Raw genomic sequence first — 21,182 nt, forward strand, 5'->3', positions numbered from 1 at the left:
ATGGTATCGGGATGGTCTGATTTGCATCTCTCCCCCTACTACACGCTAATTCCATGGAGGTCTGTTTGGTTTCATTGTTATGTTCCCAGCATTACTGAGGGGTTTGGCAAATAACCCAAATTCTAGTGTTTACTGAATAAATAAAAGCACACTTTTTTTTTCAATTTATTTATTTTCAGAAAAACATTATTCATTATTTTTTCACCACACCCAGTGCTCCATGCAAGCCGTGCCCTCTATAATACCCACCACCTGGTACCCCAACCTCCCACCCCCCCGGCACTTCAAACCCCTCAGATTGTTTTTCAGAGTCCATAGTCTTTCATGGTTCACCTCCCCTTCTAAGCATCAGAGAGACATGTTGACATGGGATGGGGCAAGGCACCATGAGGAAGCAAAGGCAGATGACAGCGAGCATCTCTGGTGTCACAGTCAGGGCTCATGGCTACTCAGGTCCCATGAGGAGTTCCGTAGTAGTTCACGAGCCTGGAGCAGCCGGGGCTGTCAGCTGTGGTGTCTCTGCAGCAGAAGCGGGCAGCCCTCAGGTCCTGCTGCTGTTTCTCTTCTTAAATGTCTATCAAGAGGATATCTTTTCATTTTGAAAAAAAATTATTCTGATGTAAAAGTGGATACCAGCTCATTACAGAAAAATTAAATAGAATACTCAGACTATATTATCTATCCTGTGATCTAGGAAAAAAACAGTCACAGCTTGATATTATATATATGTGCCTACAGAAATGATCTTTCTGTAAACTGGGGCATTTGTAGATTCTATTTTGTGACCACAATTAAGTAACACACAACTTTTTGGAACTTAAAGTTGTTGCAATAACCCTCCATAGCTGTAGGTCTCACACCTGCTCCAGTGTTGTACTTTTACAAACAATACAGAGCTGGAACGACTGGCCGAAAATAAATAGGAATCTAAAAAGAGAGTAGTTCACCTCCACAAAACTTAAAATATGGATCTAGACATTTAAAATGGGTAATGTGTTGTAAAACCATCTCATGGTACACTTATATTACTATTATTTTAATAGCCAGTTTCTGTGGATATTAATTTTTAAAATCTGTGAAAATTAACCAAGTTGCTGTCAACTCCATTGTTTTCAAATTGTATACCACGACTCCCCTGGAGGATCTTAGGCCTTCCAGTCATAAGAAGTATCAAGTTTTGAACTTGGGGCAAAGAGGTACCAACAGCTAATTTTAAAGGACTTAGGTATAAAAAAAGTCTCAGATGGTAAGAGCAGCTAGTAGCAGCACAATCTTACGGCAAACAGTGTTAGAGATGTCGGCATGTGGATCTGTATGACAAAGGCATGCTTTCACAACCTAAGGCAGCAGCGGAGGCGATGGTGTGCACAAACTATGCAGTGTGAGTTCACACACAGTGCCCACCTGCCCTGTTAATAACCCAGCCTCTTCAGATGTAACCCAGGCTCTTCGCTTGGCTTGTCTCACATGGTCATATTGTTGCAAGGTGTCTGTTTTGTGTAGAGCATCTCCTCCAAGATACAGGGAGGAAGAAGGGGAGGGAAAGAAGAGCAAAAGGCACATGCCCTGAAGTTATCCCCTTTTAAGGAGCTTTACTAGAAACCCCTCTAAACACATTAATTACCCCTCATTGACAAGAACTGTGTCACATCCTTATTGGTAGCAGATGGACATCATTTTTGTTTTTTAGCTGAGCGCATTGCAAATGTGCTCCATGCAAATCAGGGTTCTGTTAATAAAGAAGAAAAGAAGAAAGAAGAGATGGGTAGATAACTAGCAGTCTTTCCTATGCACAATTTTGGAAAAGATGGCTTAGGAAGACTTCTGGTATTTCAGCTCCCAAAATAACCAAAAGAAAATGCGGGAGGGGATGTAAAAAAGAGGGGGAAAAAGAGATTCCAGTAGAGAGACTTCTTGGTCTAGCTATGAAGACAGGTTGAAAACAGCCCAAATTGATGGGCAAACTATTAATGGTCATGGGAAGGAAATACCAAGAGAAATAATAGTCAACCATACTGTCTGCCCTTCAACCCTATATCCAAACTTCAGACAATTCTGAGACACATGCCCCTAGAGGGGAGGCCCATGACCCCAAATTAGGACACTTCCTCTACTGGGAACACTTGGGAACAGGAGGCTTTATCTGCAAGTAGCAGATGTGTGGGTATGGAGGGTGGGGTACAGAGTAGGGTGTGGTTGAGGCACAAGCGTTTCATGAACACCAAGTCACAAGGTGAAAGATCCCCCGGGGCTCCAAGCACCCCGGGATGGACCCCTTCTCAGGAGGAGACCCCCGGACCCAAAAACCAAGCCGAGTCCACTGGTCAGATGCAAACGGCACGAGGTTTATTAAGTAGACACAGGTACCTGCGGGCGGTCAAGTCTTAGGAGGACTCGCGCGCCCAGCCCTTAGTTCAGGGCCTTTTTATGGGGTTTGGGGAAGCGAAAACATACGTACAGAAGCAAAAGCACGGTTACAAAGTTTTCATTGGCTGGTTTGAATGTAAAGGCATACTTGGTGTTTGTAGATTGGCTAGTTCAAATGTAAAGGTGCGCGGGAATACCCCTGATTGGTTCGCTCAGCATCCTTCATTTACATAGTGAGAAGTTACTTTCATTGGTCGTTAACAAAAGGGAAACAGACGGTATTGGCTAGATTTCAATCCTTCATTAGCATGTAGACTGACCATCGGCATTGGCCAGATCCCAATCCCTTATTTGCATGTAGACTGACCTTCGGCATTGGTCAGACTACAAACCCTTATTTGCATGTAGACTGACCTTCGGCATTGGTCAGACTACAAACCCTTATTTGCATGTAGACTGACCTTTCAACATTCCTTGTAGTATCTTATCACTTTTTACAACATGAGAGGATTGTTTAAGGGAGTGGGAGAAGGGGGTGTTGGCTAAGCAGAGAGAAGGGGGGAGGAAGGGGAAAGGGAGGGAGAAAAACCCTTTTCATTCCCCCATTTTCCTTTTGGCCCGAGTAAAATCTTTTACTTTACTAGGGGCTAATCTCCCGCTGCCCTATTGCATGATATTGTTGGGTTAATACCATGGTTTGGACAAGCGACAATCTATCTTTTATAAATTGGGTTAACTTGTTAATGATGCATGGCCCGAATGTTAGAATTAACATTAAGAGCATTAAAGGTCCTATTAAGGAGGTTATTAGGGAAGTAAACCAGGGTGAACGATTCCAAACTCCTTCATACCAAGACTGTTGAGATTCAAAGTCTCTTTTACGCTTATCTAGCCTTTCCTTCAATTTATCTAGAGTTTCTGTTACTACTCCAGTCTGGTCGGCAAAAAAACAGCATTCTTCTCTGAGAGCAGCACAAAGGCCACCCTCTTTTAGGAACAGTAGGTCTAAGCCTCTTCTGTTTTGTAGCACCACTTCTGACAGGGAGGTTAGGGATTCCTTGAGGGCCCGTACTGACTGTTCTAAGGCCCTAAGGTCTTCATTCATAGCATGATGTAGAAGTAGGTATTGGTCTGTTCGGACCAGGGCGGTTGCCCCAGTACCGACCCCGGCGGCAATGCCTCCTACCCCCAACAACATAGCTAGGGTGACTAGGGTGACAGGTTCACGCCTTACTCGGCTGAGATCACTCCATTCATGGTAGCTAAGAACCAATTCATCTGAGTGATAGGTTATTCGAGGCCATAGTTGAACTAACACACAATAATCAGTAGTCTGGTTTAAGGCCGCAGCAGATACACAAGGGGTTAAGCCTGTGTTACATGCCCAATAGGTTCCATTGGGTGGGATCAAATAATAGGAGCTGGCCCATATGTTATGGGTCGAACTACAGAGTGTTTTTTTAACATGAAGAGGCGGGGTGCCTATACACAGCCCTGCCCCTGAAACTTGTGAGAGGGTTAAACGGTGATCTTGGCCATGGCATATAGCGTTGGGGGTAGTGGAGTTAGTATAGTTGGCAGAGAGGGCTATGCCCTCATAGTATGGAGGGCTTGGATTAAGACATAGCCAGCAATTGTTTGCTCTCTCAGGGCTGGAGAGGTTAAGTGCCTGGTAGGCCCCTCTCACTAGGTTGATAAGCCTGTCTCCTGTTCCGAGTAATTCGGGGGTCTTTTTAGTTTGTATAGCTGTGGAAGTCGCTGGGGTTAAAAGTGGTGTCGGTCTTGGTGTTAACCTTAACCTTTGGGGGGGGCCTCGGGGCGGTGAGGCGAGAACTGGATTGGGTCCTATGGCGGCTCTTGGGGTTTCTATAGAAAGCTTTATAGTGAACGTTAGGCCGTCGTCATAACGTTCTTTATAGAATCTGAGGCCCCAGGTATATCCCTTTACCCAATTAAGTTGTTTTTTTCCTGATTCAGTGAAGACTATTTTGAGTGGGTGACACCACTGATTTTGACAGGCTGGGTTTTGTGTCCACTTGGGGCTGCTCCTGGCATGGGAATAATTCGCTGTTACGGTTATGTAGTCCCAACCTGAGGTGGGCTTCCAATAAGTGTCACCAGTGGTTTCACAGCCCCAATTGTGACAGTAAAAGTGGGATGCCCCACTGCATGAGGTCCATTCTCTGGGTCTGTGAAACCCGGGGCATACATAGAAGGTGAGTGTCCTTAACATACTTCGTTGACTCCAATCCCCACAGCCTCCCCAAGGATTTAACCCGAGTCGTCCTTGGGGGGACGATTGTGAAGGCGGCTTCTGTAGGTCAAAGTAATTTTCTATATCCCAGTTGGCTGGAGCTCCCATGGCTAATTTACAGATGTCGGGGTATAGATTAGGCCACCAAGTGAATGGGGCATGCTGCTGAGAGGTGTTCCAAATTACTTGTCCTGTTTGAGATAGGACCTGCCAGGTGAGCTGTTTTACATGATGAGGGGACCCATGGGAGCTCGGAATGCCCAGAACAAGGATAGTCAATGTTAGGATCGCATGAGTCTTATCTTTAGCGGGTTTTGAGTGCGTCGAACTCGCCATTCCTCCTTGAGATCGGATGCTGTCGGTTCGTTTGGTCCCAGATGAGCTGGTTTTACATGGGAGGCATGGATCCACGCCGCGATGCCGTCGACTTTTAGCGCCGTCGGGGTGGTCAGGAGTACGGTGTAGGGTCCCTTCCATCGGGGCTCAAGGTTCTTGATCTGATGCCTGCGGACCCAGACAGAGTCGCCGATCTGGAATTGATGTGGCACAGTTGGATTTTCTAACTGCTCTCGATAAGCTGTAGCCAGTGGCCTCCAGACCTCTTTCTGAACGATCTGGAGTGCCTGGAGGTGGGCTTGTAGGGTAGCACGATCGGCAAAAGAAGAAACATGAGGATCAATAGGATTAAAAAGGTTTACAATAGGGGGTGGTGCCCCATATAATATTTCAAAGGGAGTCAATCCTAGGGGCCCGGGGGTATTCCTGGCCCTATATAGGGCCAGGGGCAGGAGGAGGACCCAGTCCCTAGAGCCAGTTGCAAGCGTTAATTTAGTTAAAGTCTCCTTGATTGTTCTATTCATTCTCTCTACCTGTCCTGAGCTCTGGGGTCTATATGCACAATGCAATTTCCAATCAATCCCCAATAATTTGGCCACCTTCTGACTTACCTGGGAGACGAAGGCTGGACCATTGTCGGTGCCTAATACCTGAGGTATTCCATACCTGGGGAAGATTTCTTCAAGTAGTTTCTTGGTGACCACATTCGAAGTCTCGTGCTTGGTGGGGAAGGCTTCTACCCATCCTGAAAAAGTGTCTACAAAAACTAACAAATATCTGTAACCATAGAGTCCAGGTTTTACTTCCGTGAAGTCGATTTCCCAGTGAATACCAGGGCGATGTCCTCGAACGCGCACTCCAGGGGCAGCATAAGCCTTTCCGGTATTTACTTGTGCACAGACTAAGCAATTTTTAATTATGGATCGCAACGCCTTGTCTTGGTTTAGTAACAAATACGGTTGGTGCTCATTATTTAAGAGGGTTTTTATTTTGTTTTCACTCAGATGGGTCAGTGAGTGCAAGGATTGGACTATGTGGCGAGAATATGAAGTGGGCATAACAATTTTTTCGTCCATGGTATATGCCCCGTTCTGTGGATCCCATGTGGCCCCCATTTTCTTTAGCAGCTCCTGATCCTCAGAACTGTACTCCATAGGTTTATTATTTTCTTGTGGGGGCCCTATGCTCAGGGTGAGAATGGGCCCAGTTTCTTTTTCCCCCAGGGCAGCTTCCTTAGCAGCTTGATCTGCCAGCTGGTTTCCCCTTGCCACCGGGCTATTATTCTTTTGGTGACCCGGGCAGTGCATAATGCTTAACTTTTGGGGCAGGAACAAGGCCTTGAGCAGAGCCAGTATTTCAGGTTTATTTTTAATTTCTTTTCCCTCGGAGGTGAGGAGCCCTCTCCTCCGATAGATTTCGCCATGTATGTGGGCCGTAGCAAAGGCATAGCGGCTGTCGGTATAAACGTTTAGTTTCTTACCTTCTGCCATCTGCAGAGCCTGAGTCAGGGCAATGAGTTCCGCCCGCTGAGCTGATGTCCCAGGAGATAGCTTCTTGGACCAGATTACCTCTGTCTCATTAGTCACTGCAGCTCCTGCTCTTCGCTCGCCATTGTGCAGGAAGCTACTGCCATCTGTATACCAGGTGTAGTCTGCTCCCATGAGGGGCTGGTCCGTCAGATCCTTTCGGGTGCCATGAACTTCAGCTAGGATCTGGAGGCAATCATGTGTTTCCATAGTCTCAGGTAAGGGGAGTAGGGTGGCAGGGTTGAGCGCCACCACAGGCCCGAACTGTACACGATCAGTGTCCAGGAGCATGGCCTGATAATGGGTCAGGCGAGCATTGGAGAGCCACCTGTCTGGGGGCTGCTTGACCAAGGCTTCAACCGCATGGGGGGCCAAGATGGTAAGTGATTGGCCCAAAGTTAGCTTGCCCGCATCCTTGACTAGGATGGCAATGGCAGCCACCATTCGTAGACAGGGTGGCCGACCAGCAGCCACAGGGTCTAACTTCTTTGACAGGTAGGCCACCGGGCGCTTCCAAGGCCCTAGCTTTTGGGTTAGTACTCCCTTGGCATAGCCCTGTTTTTCATCTATGAACAGTTCGAAAGCCTTAGTTACATCTGGGAGTCCCAGGGCTGGGGATTCTAGTAAAGCCTTTTTGATGTTGAAAAAGGCCTGTTGCTGCTCCTCGCCCCAATGGAACCGAGCCCCTTGCTTAGTGAGGGGGTATAAGGGGGCTGCCATTTCCGCAAACCCAGGGATCCACAAGCGACAGAATCCAGCAGTTCCCAAAAATTCCCTTAGCTGTCGTGGGGTGGTAGGTGTGGATATGCGGAGGATAGTCTGCTTTCGTGCCTCAGTGAGCCATCTCTGTCCTTCCCTCAGCTGGTACCCCAAGTAGGTGACTTGTTTTTGGCATATTTGGGCCTTTTTTGCTGAGGCTCGGTATCCTAATTGTCCCAGTGTCTGTAAGAGGGCTCTAGTGCCACTCAGACAGCTTTCTTGGGTGTGAGCCGCCAAGAGGAGGTCATCGACATATTGAAGAAGTATCAGTGAGGGATGCTGCACTCGGAAATCAGCTAAGTCTCTGTGCAGCGCCTCATCAAACAGAGTAGGACTGTTCTTGAAACCCTGAGGAAGCCGAGTCCAAGTCAACTGTCCTGAAACCCCAAGATCTGGGTCCCTCCATTCAAAGGCGAAGAGTGGCTGGCTCACTGGATGTAGTCTTAAGCAGAAAAAAGCATCTTTCAAGTCTAGCACCGTATACCATCCGTGGGAAGGGGGCAGGGTGCTCAGTAGATTATATGGATTGGGTACGGAGGGATGTATGTCCTCAACCCTTTTGTTAACTTCTCTTAGATCCTGCACTGGCCGGTAATCTCCTGTGCCGGGTTTCTTTACCGGTAACAGAGGTGTATTCCAAGGTGACCGGCAGGGAATTAAAATTCCTTGATCGAGAAGTCTCTTAATATGAGGTCTGATGCCTTGGCGTGCTCCCTGAGACATTGGGTACTGCTTTATTGACACTGGGGTGGCTGTCGCCTTGAGTTGGATTATGAGGGGGGGTTGTTGGCGAGCCATACCCATGCCCCCCGTCTCCGCCCAGGCCGTAGGGAACTCTTTTAGCCAAGCTTCATTTTGGATCTCTGAGGATTGTTCAGGTTCATATAGTCTATATTCCTCCTCCAAATGGAGGGTTAGTACTTGTAAGGGTTCCCCATTGGGGCCTGTTATTGCCGCCCCTCCCGGGTTGAAGTGGATTTGGGCCTTTAATTTGGTTAGAAGGTCTCTCCCCAGTAACGGGTAGGGGCAATCGGGTACGTGTAGAAATGAGTGTGTCACCTTACCGGTAGCCAGCTGGACCCTGCGTTCCGTGGTCCACCGATAGTTCTTTCCTCCAGTTGCTCCTTGTACCCAAGCAGTTCGGTTGCTGAGTGGTCCTAGAGTCTGGGTTAGGACTGAATGCTGGGCCCCGGTGTCTACTAGGAAGGTAACTGGCTGCCCCCCGACGCTTAAAGTTATCCTGGGCTCAGGGGGGGGTTCCTGGCCCCGACTTCCCTAGTCTTCCAACGTCAGTAGGGACGTCAGTGGCTTGGGCATCGGAGGTCCTCTGAGACTCTTGGGGTTCTTGGGACACTCTCGTGCCCAGTGTCCTCTTTCCTTACAATAGGCACACTGGTCTTTGTCTAGTTTGGTCCCTCTTCGTTCTCGCTCTCCCAGTCTGACTCCCTCTCTGTTCTGTCCCTGAGTAACTACGGTGGCCAATACCTTAGTCAATTCCTTGCTCTGCTTTTTATCTCTTTCGTCCTGTGCCTCTTTCATTCTTAACCACATTCTTTCCTCTTTCTCTTCTGGAGTTTCTCTCTTATTGAACACCTTCTCTGCCTCCTTTAATAAATCAGAAAGTGTATACCCCTGTAACCCTTCTAATCTCTGTAATTTGCTCCTAATGTCAGGGCTTGACTGCCAGATAAAGGACATTGATACACTAGTAGCTTGCCCTTCATCATCAGGGTCATACGGGGTGTACATCCTATAAGCCTCCTTAAGTCTCTCTAGAAAGGCAGAAGGTGTTTCTTCCTTTCCCTGTATCACCTGCTTAACCTGAGCCAAATTAGTAGGCCGTCTCGAGGCTGCTCGGAGACCCGCTATGAGCAACTGGCGATAGAGACGAAGGCGCTCCCTACCTGCAGGTGTGGCGAAATCCCAATTTGGGCGGGTTAAGGGGAAGGCCATGTCGATCTCATTAGGCAGCTGGGTTGGTCGCCCATCGTCGCCCGGTACGTTTTTCCGGGCTTCCAGGAGGACCCTCTGCTTTTCCTCCGAGGTCAGCAGAGTCTGCAACAGCTGTTGACAGTCATCCCAAGTGGGCTGGTGGGTAACTAGAATAGACTCGATCAGGTTAGTTAGGGCGGCGGGGTCCTTAGAGAAGGGGGGGTTATGTTGCTTCCAGTTATAGAGGTCAGAAGCGGTAAAGGGCCAATACTGTGGCCGACCATTTGGACCTTCCCTCAAGGGTAATGCTTGGGAGGTTTGGCTCGGAGGCTGCGCGCGTCAATCTCTAAGCCGCCCAGCAATGGGCAACTCCAGAGGACCAGGCTCTCGACCAGGCTCTTGGCCAGGCTTTTGGCTGTTTGCAGCAGCCGCCGGGTATGGAGGCGGTTCCTCTGTTAACAGATCTATAAGGGGGGACCCCGTGTCTGGGGGCAAAACAGGAACAGGCTTGGGGGGCTTTGGGGACTTGTCTTGGAGTGGGGTGAGGGCGGGGTAAAGGGAAGAGGAAGTAGGGGTGGGTGGAAGAGATGCAGGTTGGGGATGGAGCAACTGCTCCTTTGGGGGAGGTGGGGCAGTGGGGGTATTAGGGGAAGAGCAGGGTTTAGGAAGGGAAACAAAAGGCTGAACCCAAAGTGGGGGGTCTGAGACCAGAGCCTTCCAGGTGACGATGTAGGGCACCTGATCGGGGTGTCCGTTGGGTTCAGGGCTGAAAACTTTGGCTTCCACCTGAGAAATAATATCAAGGTTAAAAATGCCACCGCGCGGCCATCCGACATTGAAAGTGGGCCACTCGGAGGAACAAAAGGTGACCCATTTCTTCTTCCGTATTTCCACCGACTGGTTGTTTGCTCGGTTCTGGACGTCGCCCCAGTGGCTAAGGGTCAGACTTAAGGGGGTAGTCACTGTCTGTCCCATAATCTCAAGGACAAAAAGGGTTATTATAACAGAGACAAACACTAGACTCAGACACACAACAACCAGACGCGCTGCGCGGCTTCGGCGTAAAACCGAAAGCAAAAATTCAAATGGAGATCCAGGGGGTCCGGATTCCCCCTCTCCAACCAAGGCCGCGTATCCCTCCGATACCGGCCGAGCTCCAAATGCCCCGCTGCCCCAGGGCATAGATGTCCCGAAGGACCCAAATGTCCCACCTGGTGGGACTACAAATGCCTCTGGAACGTCTTCCAGGGCTGCGAGGGAGAAGTCCGAGCCCGTCAGCTCCTTCTGGCCCCCGCCAAATACAAATGGATCCGATCGAACCCCAAACCAAACGCGTGCGCCAAATCACAAATAACAGATCCAGACACAACCTTAGACACCACGCAAAATTACAAGTAACCGACTACAACCACAAACCACAAACACAACGAATATAGCGCTGGCCAGCTTACCTCCTGACAGTGGGTCGGTGGTCCCTGGGTGGGGGTCTCGAATCCCGGACGAGCCCCCAAATGAAAGATCCCCCGGGGCTCCAAGCACCCCGGGATGGACCCCTTCTCAGGAGGAGACCCCCGGACCCAAAAACCAAGCCGAGTCCACTGGTCAGATGCAAACGGCACGAGGTTTATTAAGTAGACACAGGTACCTGCGGGCGGTCAAGTCTTAGGAGGACTCGCGCGCCCAGCCCTTAGTTCAGGGCCTTTTTATGGGGTTTGGGGAAGCGAAAACATACGTACAGAAGCAAAAGCACGGTTACAAAGTTTTCATTGGCTGGTTTGAATGTAAAGGCATACTTGGTGTTTGTAGATTGGCTAGTTCAAATGTAAAGGTGCGCGGGAATACCCCTGATTGGTTCGCTCAGCATCCTTCATTTACATAGTGAGAAGTTACTTTCATTGGTCGTTAACAAAAGGGAAACAGACGGTATTGGCTAGATTTCAATCCTTCATTAGCATGTAGACTGACCATCGGCATTGGCCAGATCCCAATCCCTTATTTGCATGTAGACTGACCTTCGGCATTGGTCAGACTACAAACCCTTATTTGCATGTAGACTGACCTTCGGCATTGGTCAGACTACAAACCCTTATTTGCATGTAGACTGACCTTTCAACATTCCTTGTAGTATCTTATCACTTTTTACAACATGAGAGGATTGTTTAAGGGAGTGGGAGAAGGGGGTGTTGGCTAAGCAGAGAGAAGGGGGGAGGAAGGGGAAAGGGAGGGAGAAAAACCCTTTTCAAAGGAACCTTGTAGGAGTCTACAGGCTAACAGAGATAACAGGCCTGAAAATACTGAACAGATAATAAAAATAGGGAAGATTCACTACTATCCCTCTGCCCCATCCTCTCCTTTTCTTCCCACACAAAAAAAGAAGTTTAAACTACCTATCACAGTTCATCCTAGGTTGACTGACTCATGACCTATAGAAAGCATCTAGCTGACCCTGTTCTATTCTCTGTATAGGACTCCGCCATTCCCTCTATAACAATTTCTACCATTGGCTACTTGGCTCCAACCACTTCAGAAACAAACTTGGAAAGATGCAGGGGGAAGAACTGGACTGAGTTGCTGCCAAACCAATGAGTCTACCATCTCCCCCGTTGAGGACAGTGGTTGTATTGGCCACGTTCTGGAAGTCATCCTTATTTGAAAGTCTTCTCAAAGAAAACTTTATCATAGTAAGACAAAGAAGTTCAGTAATACAAAGATGCATACTGTACTATTCCAGGTACTAGTTCCCAGTGAGGAAGAGGAGTAGAGTGCTCTCTTCTGGGGACTCTCTGGCTTGGAGCACTGACCAGGCATTGCCCAACAGTTCAATGCCAGTCACAGATTGCTACAGCTGGAGGTAACTCTGCAGGGAAACTTTCTGAAAGAAACTCAAAGAGGTCTCTGCTACCTGCACCGAGGACACTGAATATTAGTTATGGAAGGGCTAACTATAATGCCAGGTTAGAGAACGTTACAGCCAATAAGCCAATAGTCTTCATTTGAGTACAAAAAAACATCGGCTACAGTTTTATCTCGAAGGAATGATCACAGTCATTGCCCTAGACATCTCAGGTGACTCATAACACCTGTGGTAATTGACTTTTCTCAGGAAAATACTAACTTGCTTATCTGGCTCTATGCCAAGTTATCTATTTAGTCTAGAGGCTGCAAATACAGAATAATACATATCCCAGCTGTTGGAGATACTTTATTCTAGAACAATCGAGGGATGGGAAATCATGGTACTGAGTAAAAAGCCAGGCAGAATCCAGAACTTGGATAGCCTAGGCAAAGACTAAGCTTAAAAGTAACAAAAAATGAAGGCTCTACTGTAGTTAAGAGAGAAAGTATATGTTGGGATGGGGAACATTAGACTTACCAAATCTCTAACAGTTGGAACAGGGTTGATTGTACCTGACCATTTAACTGGACCCATGAGAGAGATGATCCATTCCCAAACCCTGAGACTTCCTGGCTCCGGTTGTCCTAAGGCATAGATAGTCCCAACCCCATCTAAATGTGTTTGCTCTGAGTCTGAGCTAAAGGGAATAGATATTAGCACTTACAAAATCAAGGATGATTGTAACAGTCCTATATTATAGTATCCATATCAAGTGCCAAAAATTAGACTCTGGGTTTTGGCAAAAAGTGCAGGTCCACTCCTAATTCTCCCACTTACTGGATACGAGGACCACGTGTACGCCAATGACTGCCTAAGGCCTGAGGAATACAGGGGGAGACCATGTAACTAGACCATTTAATGGCTCCCTCAAATCCCTATTGGGCTCAGGAACAGAACTGAGTATATAATCTCCAAAGTTCACATTAACAGGGTTACTTCAAACGTCTGCGATATAGCTATACACGAGCAGCTACACCAACAGTAACGCTAAAGCAACTGTAGCCATAAGATCTATGGTGGTCTCCAACCACATGCCATTAAGGTTCTATTCTGGCTGGGGAGGGAGGAGCAGCATGTGCCATTGCACAGGGAAAATACATATATCCCAGACAACTCCCCGGACACATGGGACTCAGCAAGCTATGTCCACAAGGAAATGGTTAAACTGAGTGGGCTTCATGTGGTCCTAGTCCTCCACAGCTTTTAGTCAAGTTGGAATTATAATAAGGGATTTTATTATTTGTGACAGCACTATTTCTATTTTTAAGGGGTGAGTTATGTGAAAATAATAAATGATGGTATCATATTGATCTGGAGATCAATGTGTTGGTCCACATAAAAGTTATCCACTAAGGGGTGGATTGTGCTGGGTCATTTTTAAGTATTGTAACTTAAGAAATCCCATGGTTGGAAAGCCCCCGTGTTATACGGAAAGCACCCTCCTCCCACCCACACGCCCACTATTTGTAGTTCTGAACTGGAGAGTTCCTACATCCTGGGGTATAGTTTGAAAGTCTAGACTCAAAACATGAACTTTAGGTCCAGTAACAAAGTAGCAAAAATACAGGTTTACTGATTTATATATCAATGACATCATCCTCTAAACTGATAAAAGAAAAACACAAACTGAGGGGACTCAGTGTCCCTCTGATATGGTGGGACTCCCATCCTGCATTAGTGACATAAGCCTATGCATAGATTTTGGGCACATCCCAGGGAGAGAAGAGAAAGGTGGAGAAAGGTACTGGGGAGCAGCATGTGCTTACTGCCTTCACACATTCTCTGCTCTAACTAGTTAGATTATAGCCTTTATTTGAGATATGCTAATGCTTGCTACCATCAGGATTAAATTCTGCCCTTTCTCCTGACACACAACTTAGAGAGGTTGTGTGCTCCCCACAACTAACCCTCACCATCCTGACATTTATCAAATGACTGTCAAGTATTCTAAGGACTCTACAAATAGCTCTGAGAGTTTGTTCATTCCTACCCCAAGCCTAGCCTACAGGATTGCTATGTGTTAGTGAGAGTTTTCAACATAAAGTGTCTCACCGTATTACTAACAACCTCTGACATCTGGAAAGCCTACCAGTTTACCTTCCTAATGCACATGTGTACCATTAGTGTACTTCCATCTCCAACCCCCCTCAAAAGACATCTGAAGATAAATACAACAGACTCATTCCTATCTGGAAAGAACGTGTTCTGATTTGGCAGCAACGGAATAATGGGAAGGGGTATTTTCTCTTCGAGAATCTTGCCTAACTCGAGGGAGTAACATGACATAGAAATCAAACAGAAAAAAAAAGATGATATGACATACTTTTGGGGGAGAGAGGGAGGTGGTTAAAATATCATCTATCAAGTGCTTAGAACTTGACAGTAAACAAGGTTTGGGGCATTCCACATGCTATCCCAGACAGAAATCACCTTAGATCCGATAAAAGTGTAGCCATCTCTACTTCCTAAATTTGGTGTGTCCAGCCTGGTTAAAGCTACAGACAAAAATAAACCTTACAGAAAGTGCCATAAACTGCAAAATGGATCCTGAACTAGGCCCATCTCTGCATTTTGACAGGCTTTCTCAAGTTGTGGGAAGCATTCCTTGGAACCCCCCAGAAATAACAGAGCCCTTTGGAGTAGTTAAAGGTCATAAATATGCAACCCTGGAAATCTTTACATAAGGTGAGTTTTTATACCAAAACCATCTTATGTATCCCATGTATGGGAGAAGTTGTAAGCTAAAAATAAAAATTTTTTAAGGATATAAATATCCATAGATTTTTAATGTTTTGAAAAACCACAGTATTTTGGAAAAAAAATACTGCACATCAATAATTTATTTCCCAGATTTCCCTTCTGGTAAAAGTGGTTCAGGTTGTTCACATCAGTCCTGTACCTGAAAACAACGAAAAAAACTGGATAAAATATATTTAAAATAATCTTTTCAAAAGCTTCAAAGAGATAACAAAATAGTAAGGAATTATTAGGCCAAAAGTAAAGAGAAGAATCTAGAGAGGTGAACAAGCTGGAAGCCACTTTTTCCTTGAGAGTACTAGCTAATCCCAGAAACCCAGACCCTCCATTTTCATGGTCTTTCCAGGTATAGAAAGGAAAAAATGCTGGGTCCAAACAAGTTGGGGAATCTGACAGGAGGCTTTCCCCTACAACGGTCTGCATTCCAGGATCTCAGAGAGAAGGGGACAAGAACTGGGATGATCTAGAGAATTCAAACATTACTACAGTAAGAATCCCTTGAGTTGCCCAGGAAAAACGAAACTTTGAACAGGCAATCGCAAACTGATAGCACCCCCAGGTGCCAGGCAGAAGCAAATGCAAATATTCTTTGGAGAAAAGTGCTTGCGTTACAGGCCTCAGTTATTCCTGCAAAATAACGTTTCAAATGCAATGACTAGCACAGAGTCAAACATGCCCGGCACATAAGAAAATTAGAATCAGTGAATAAAGCAGACAACCAGAAAGAGCTCATCAAAAACTCCAGGTGTAGGCCCCAGAACCTCTGTTTTAGTAGGCCACACAGGTCATTCCCATACACACTAAAGCTTGAGAATCCCTGCTTTAGACTTTAATCACATAAATATTCATCCCCCACACAAAAATGTGTGGGTATGTTAGGGCTTGGGAAGGGCCCAAGAATTTGCATTTCTAACAAGTTCCCAGATGATGCTCATGCTGGATGACGAACACTGCTACAAAGGTATTATTCTACAGATCAGAATAGTGGTTACCTGTGGGGAGATGGGCCATAATTTGGAAGCAATATGTGGAAGGCTGAAAATCCTCTCTTTCTTGATCTCAGTGGTGGTTACACGGTGTAATCATTAAGTTTTAGGTTTTATTTTAACGCATGACAAGATCAACAGTTGTCCTTTTTCCATTCAATCATCTAAGTCCAATGTCACTGCTATGTCACTAAATCCTATCCACCTCCATCTCACGACCCTCATTTATAATCAACTCCCAAAGTAGAAAGTGTAAAAGGTTGCAAAGTTCCAAGACATACTTCCTTCACTTTAGTTCCTAATGTAATTAGCTCATGAAATTAAATAGCTTTAAAACTCAAGACAAGAAAAATTAAGTCTAAGTTTAAAAAGTTGTTTAAAACACAGAGATATGATACTGCTTATAATCTTAGTTGTCACCAAAAATACCTGCAAAAATAGACAACTACCTTAAACTTTTCCCCTAAGTTAAAAGAAAGGGAGGAGATACTACCTTTTACCAGTCTGAACTTCCTACTCCAAAGAGGCAAAGATGCTTGCTTCTCTCCAAATACAACCTGAAAATAAAATACCTAGTACTGCTTATAGTAATGGCAAGATCCGTCCTACTCTCTTAATTAATCCTCACCTACAAGGAAAAGTAATATTCATCAACTGGCCTTAAGTCTGTGAACACTTTAAGAGAAAGTATAGAAAATCTCTCTGTGGGAAGGGGAACAATGAAAACAAAAAAGGCTGAGAAGCACCAAATTAAATTGACCAGTGCAGACTGTACTTTGAAGTTCTCACACTGGTTTCTTATATTCATACAAAATACTTTTTCCGGCGGTCACATTCTTCTGTGAACTTCAAGAAACAGTTACTACTTCCCATTTTTGATTCATAGTACCAACACCCTCTATTACCCAAGCCCTCACCATTACTCTGTGAGGAAACAATGATAACAGTGGAGTTTCTGACTCTGGTAACTAGCAGGGGCCTAGGCCTTGTGATATTCCAGACAGGTATCTGAACAACCAAATGGTTCCCACAACTGGGTGTGGCAAACTACTGAGACCATGGGGGAAAAAAAATGTAGCTGGGTTTTGTTATGCCCATAAGTACCTCACAAATACCTTCAACACCTGGACATACCTTCCCATTTATGTGGTAAGAACTGACCAAAGTGCTTTGCTTAACTCCCACTGTAACTCTGACCATTGCAGACCTGAATTCATACACCTCTCACAGCTTCCTCTTTCTTACAACATCAAAATATGACCATGTAAGATGCCTAATCATTATTATGTTAACTGTAGACAATGTAGCAAGATAATGTTGGTAGCTTACCAAGGATCATTCCTGGATCCTGAAGGTTAGAGGTCCAGATGAACTGGCTTGTGAAAGGCAGTTTTTGTAACCATGTAATATACTGGGATTTGGGGACAATGTAGGTGGGGATATAAGAGGCTTGGAAAGATTCTCCAACCTGGGCAGGCAGAACCCGAGTATCACCAGCCTCAGCACCTGTCCTGGGAGGAGCTGGGAAGACCTGAGAAGCCACATTCACTTAACACTCCAACCCAATGCCCTCTGTGTCCATTATCTAACCCTAACCAAGCCTCAAACCAAGTCTTCTGTGGGATCATTTCAATTCAGAAAGTAATACTCATTTAAAAAAAAAAAAAAAGCATAACCACCATTTTGGAGCAGAGCTGATCCTAGTAGAAAAGTACTCCCCTTTCTGCCCGTTGCTGACAATGCCTTAAGTACTGAATTGGCCCTTCAAAAGTACATCCTCATTCAATTAAGTAGAAAACTCCAGATTATCATAATGTAGCTGAGCTTGTTATATTAAATTCTTTCACTTGTCTGGAGGATAAGTACTACAGTAAAGCAAATATATCATCCTTTTACTAAGGGCTATCAGCTAAACATTTTAGTCCCTGGTCAAAATTAACTTTAAAAAAACATCCTACAGAATTTATGATTATACCTTTCAATACAATCTGAGTACTTCCTTCTTACTCTTGGATTACTTTTGCCTCTGTGAGAATATCAAATTCACACGTAAATGAGTGCCTATTAAGAGCTGTTTAAAGTCATGTACGTCATCCAGTATATATAGAGAGGATTTTGGTGATTGCTCTTAGGTTAAAGATTTCATCCCATCTATAGTTATAAACCATATTTTCTGATAATAATCACTTGACTTGAAAAAACCAAAGCATCCTACTTTTTCAGCAAAGTCAGAGTCCCCACCAACAGACTTCTCCGAAGTTGTGGATGTACCTGTTGACTGTCCTGCTTCCCTAGGTGTCCTCTGATTACAAGGATTGGTTTGGAGGGCTATGGAATTTTCTAGTCATTTGTGAATCTCACTGTGCTTCATGTGAGTTACTAATGTCCATGTCGTCACCCTTAAACCAAAGTTCTTTTACATACTGTTCACTGGTTTTGTTCTCAGTCGCTGAATCTTAAATGGAACTGATAAAACTTTTCATCCTCAATTTCCTCTGTAGGGCAAGTGGCATCTAAGTCACCTTCGATTTTGAAACTGAAAGTATCCAAGTATCCCCTGGAGAGAAGTAGAGCTTGTCCTGCACGTTGTTTTGCAGCATTTCCACCATTACCGGGTCATCTGGTAGTACAGGAACTTTAAATCAAATATCTGACCACACTTGTTGGTGTAATTCATACTATGTTGACTTGTAGTGAGTACAAAAACATCACTTTATCATTTTTTTGAGTCCTCTTCCTTAGCATGTCCTCTTTTAGCTTTCCATACATCTCTGTTTGGTATATAAACTAAAATCAAGATGTTATTTGAAAGGCTTTTTTGTTCACATATATACAACTCCCACACTACTATATACCCTCCTGAAAGTTGAAATCTTTACCTTTTTTGTTTTTTTTCTTTGTCATAGTGGTTAAAAGAATTCTGGAAACAGACTACATGAGCTTAAGTCATCTTCCGTTCAGTGTGACCTGAGCACATTACCAAACTTCCTTGGTTCTCATTTTCCTAATCTGTGATATGTAGATAATAACACCTAATGTTCTAGAATTGTTAAGAAGTTTCTTTTTTTCTTTTAAATATTTATTTGCAAGAGAGAGCAAGAGACCACAAGCAGGGGGATTGGCAGAGGGAGAGGGAGAAGCAGATCAGGGAGCCCGATGTGGGGCTCGATCCCGGGACCCCAGGATCACAACCTGAGCTGAAGGCAGGCGCTTAACTGACTGAGCCACCCAGGCATCCCTGGATTGTTATGGAGTTTCTATGTATGAGGATTCAATATGTTAACAGATGTAAAACTCTTCGGACAATTCTTGACACATGATAAACACTCTACATCTTAGCTCTTTTATCTACTGCCATATAAACCCCTCAGCTGTTGAGATTATACACGCTCCTGGTCTTAAGATTTTTGTTCTGTATTTCTTACACTAATCAAACGATTGAAAATTTTAATAGGAAGATACCATATATACAGCCTACAAGCTCATCGAACATCTTAACTATTTCTCTTGGATACTCCAAGGCATAACTGAGCAAATGATAGAGCCTTCAAAAGAACACAAAATATAAAGTATTGCCTTGAGGCTGCCTACCTTACTACCACTAGTGCTGGCTGGAGGGGTCACAAACACTCTCAGGCTCCCTTGATATCTGAAATAAAAACCACAAGACCAGATGTAGCACAATGGCAGTGTAAATCAAGCATGTTCCCAGAAGTTGATAGCAAAATTATATACACACGTGTACACATACCTACAGCACATTTACCCAGAGGTGGTCACTATTCTTATTGAAAGCCTATGACTCTATTCGGCCTTCTTTCTCCCCCACAGAAGGACATTAAGATTCTTTCTTTCTTTTTTTCTTTTTTTGGTTTCACTAAAAAATCTGTAGGAGTTGCTCACTTGCTGGAAGTAAAGTCCAAATCTGGTGCTAGCTGAATGTTGAATACAGTTAAAAGAAGAATAGGTGAGAATCTACCTCTTCAGCTGAAGTTTATTTAGGTAATGAGATAAATCTGTTGTTGACAGACAAAAGAAGGGCAGAAAATTTTGTTTCTTCTCTATTTTAGGGAAGATTTCACAAAAGTCTGTCTGCCTCAGTAAGAAAACAGATGTTTACCCAATATAGCTTTTTACTATCTCAAGAACCATTTTTGTTCATAGCCAACATGTGTATTTCACTAATTTGGCTTCTATCTAGGGTGTAGAAACTTAGAATGAACATCACTCTTACCTAAACAACTAGGAAAACTATAGAAAACCTTTTCTTAAACCTGTTGGAGGTCTGAGGTTAGGGTAACCAACTGGACTTTCCCTCATTTTAGTCCTGTAAGGCCTGGGAAACTCCTCAATATCACACAAATTGGGATGGTTGGACATCCTAACAAGGGTCACAGACCAAGCAACTAACCTGAGCTCCAAGGAAAAGACTAGTCCTACCAGGAAGATAGGATGTGAGCACTGAAGAAGAGACATCAAGAACTAGGAATTCAAGACATCATCAAGAAGAGATATCAAGGTGCTAGGAATTCAGCTAGAATTGTTAACAAACTGCTAAAGGCCAGCAGGGGACAAGGATGCCCTGAAAGCCTCAGATAAAAAAGGAGCTTGCTTCCATTTATAGCCTCTTCTCCATGTTCTAACAATGGGACAAGGCAGGAGGTCAGAGAGAGCCTCTCTTGGAGGTGAAGGCCTTGGTGGAGGAGAAAAAGCACCCAGTCATGGAAAGTGCAAAAGTCCTGCCATCTTCTTCCTATGAACAATAGTTTCAAACCCCTGGGAAAGGGGCAGCAGATTTTGTTATCTCCAAGGCTCAGGTAAAGGGCCCTTGATACTGGGTAAGAAGAGGAGTAAGAGAGGACAAAGAAACTCTGTCCCTGGGTAAGGAGGGACAGGAAACAGTCTTGGGCCCAATATCTTATGTTAATAAAATTCCAGGAATCAGGAGACTCTTATCTTCTCAAGACTCATCAAAGATGCAAGGTAGAATTCTGTCTGTCACAGGGAGACTGAAGGGCTGAGGAAGCCCCCACTTAGAAGGCCTAAACATATAAGGCTTGCTTAAGAGAGGCTGGACCAAGATGACTGACCCTCTGGCTCCCACTACCACCAACCTATCAAGGAGCAGGTTACAAGCAGAGGAAAAGGCAAAGGCATGGAGAGAGGCCCTTTTTGTGCAGGTTAAAAAGAAGGCTTGAAGCTGAGAGTAGAAAAGGAATATTGAAAAAAATCCCTCCAGCATTCTAGCCCACCATAAGTATAAGGTAACACCAAAGGAAACTGAAACCAGAGGTGTACTGAAGGTAAAAAAATCAAACCCAAACCCAGCTCAACTACTGACTGATTCAACACCCCGCATTACTGACTTA

The 21,182-nt window shown here is 45.0% G+C and overlaps 1 protein-coding gene across 1 annotated transcript; it reads right to left on the reverse strand.

Moving 5' to 3' along the window:
- Positions 1–5,148: 5,148 nt before the first annotated feature.
- On the reverse strand, positions 5,149–6,934 carry LOC122908792. Its single transcript, XM_044251964.1, has 2 exons — positions 5,569–6,934; positions 5,149–5,255 (listed from the first exon to the last, which is right to left on the reverse strand). Exons 1-2 carry the CDS (start codon positions 6,925–6,927, stop codon positions 5,181–5,183), a joined length of 1,434 nt encoding a protein of 477 aa, XP_044107899.1. The 5' UTR covers positions 6,928–6,934; the 3' UTR covers positions 5,149–5,180.
- Positions 6,935–21,182: the final 14,248 nt, after the last annotated feature.

This window comes from Neovison vison, chromosome 6 (genome assembly GCF_020171115.1).
Source record: "Neovison vison isolate M4711 chromosome 6, ASM_NN_V1, whole genome shotgun sequence".
NCBI lineage: Eukaryota > Metazoa > Chordata > Mammalia > Carnivora > Mustelidae > Neogale > Neogale vison.

Coding starts and splice junctions, on each gene's coding strand:
- LOC122908792 (XM_044251964.1), bottom strand. CDS start 6,927: ATGGTGGCTGCCATTGCCATCCTAGTCAAGGATGCGGGCAAGCTAACT. Junction 5,256..5,568: donor GTCCAGCCTTCGTCTCCCAG/GTAAGTCAGAAG, acceptor CTACCCTACAAG/CCCACCTCCAGGCACTCCAG.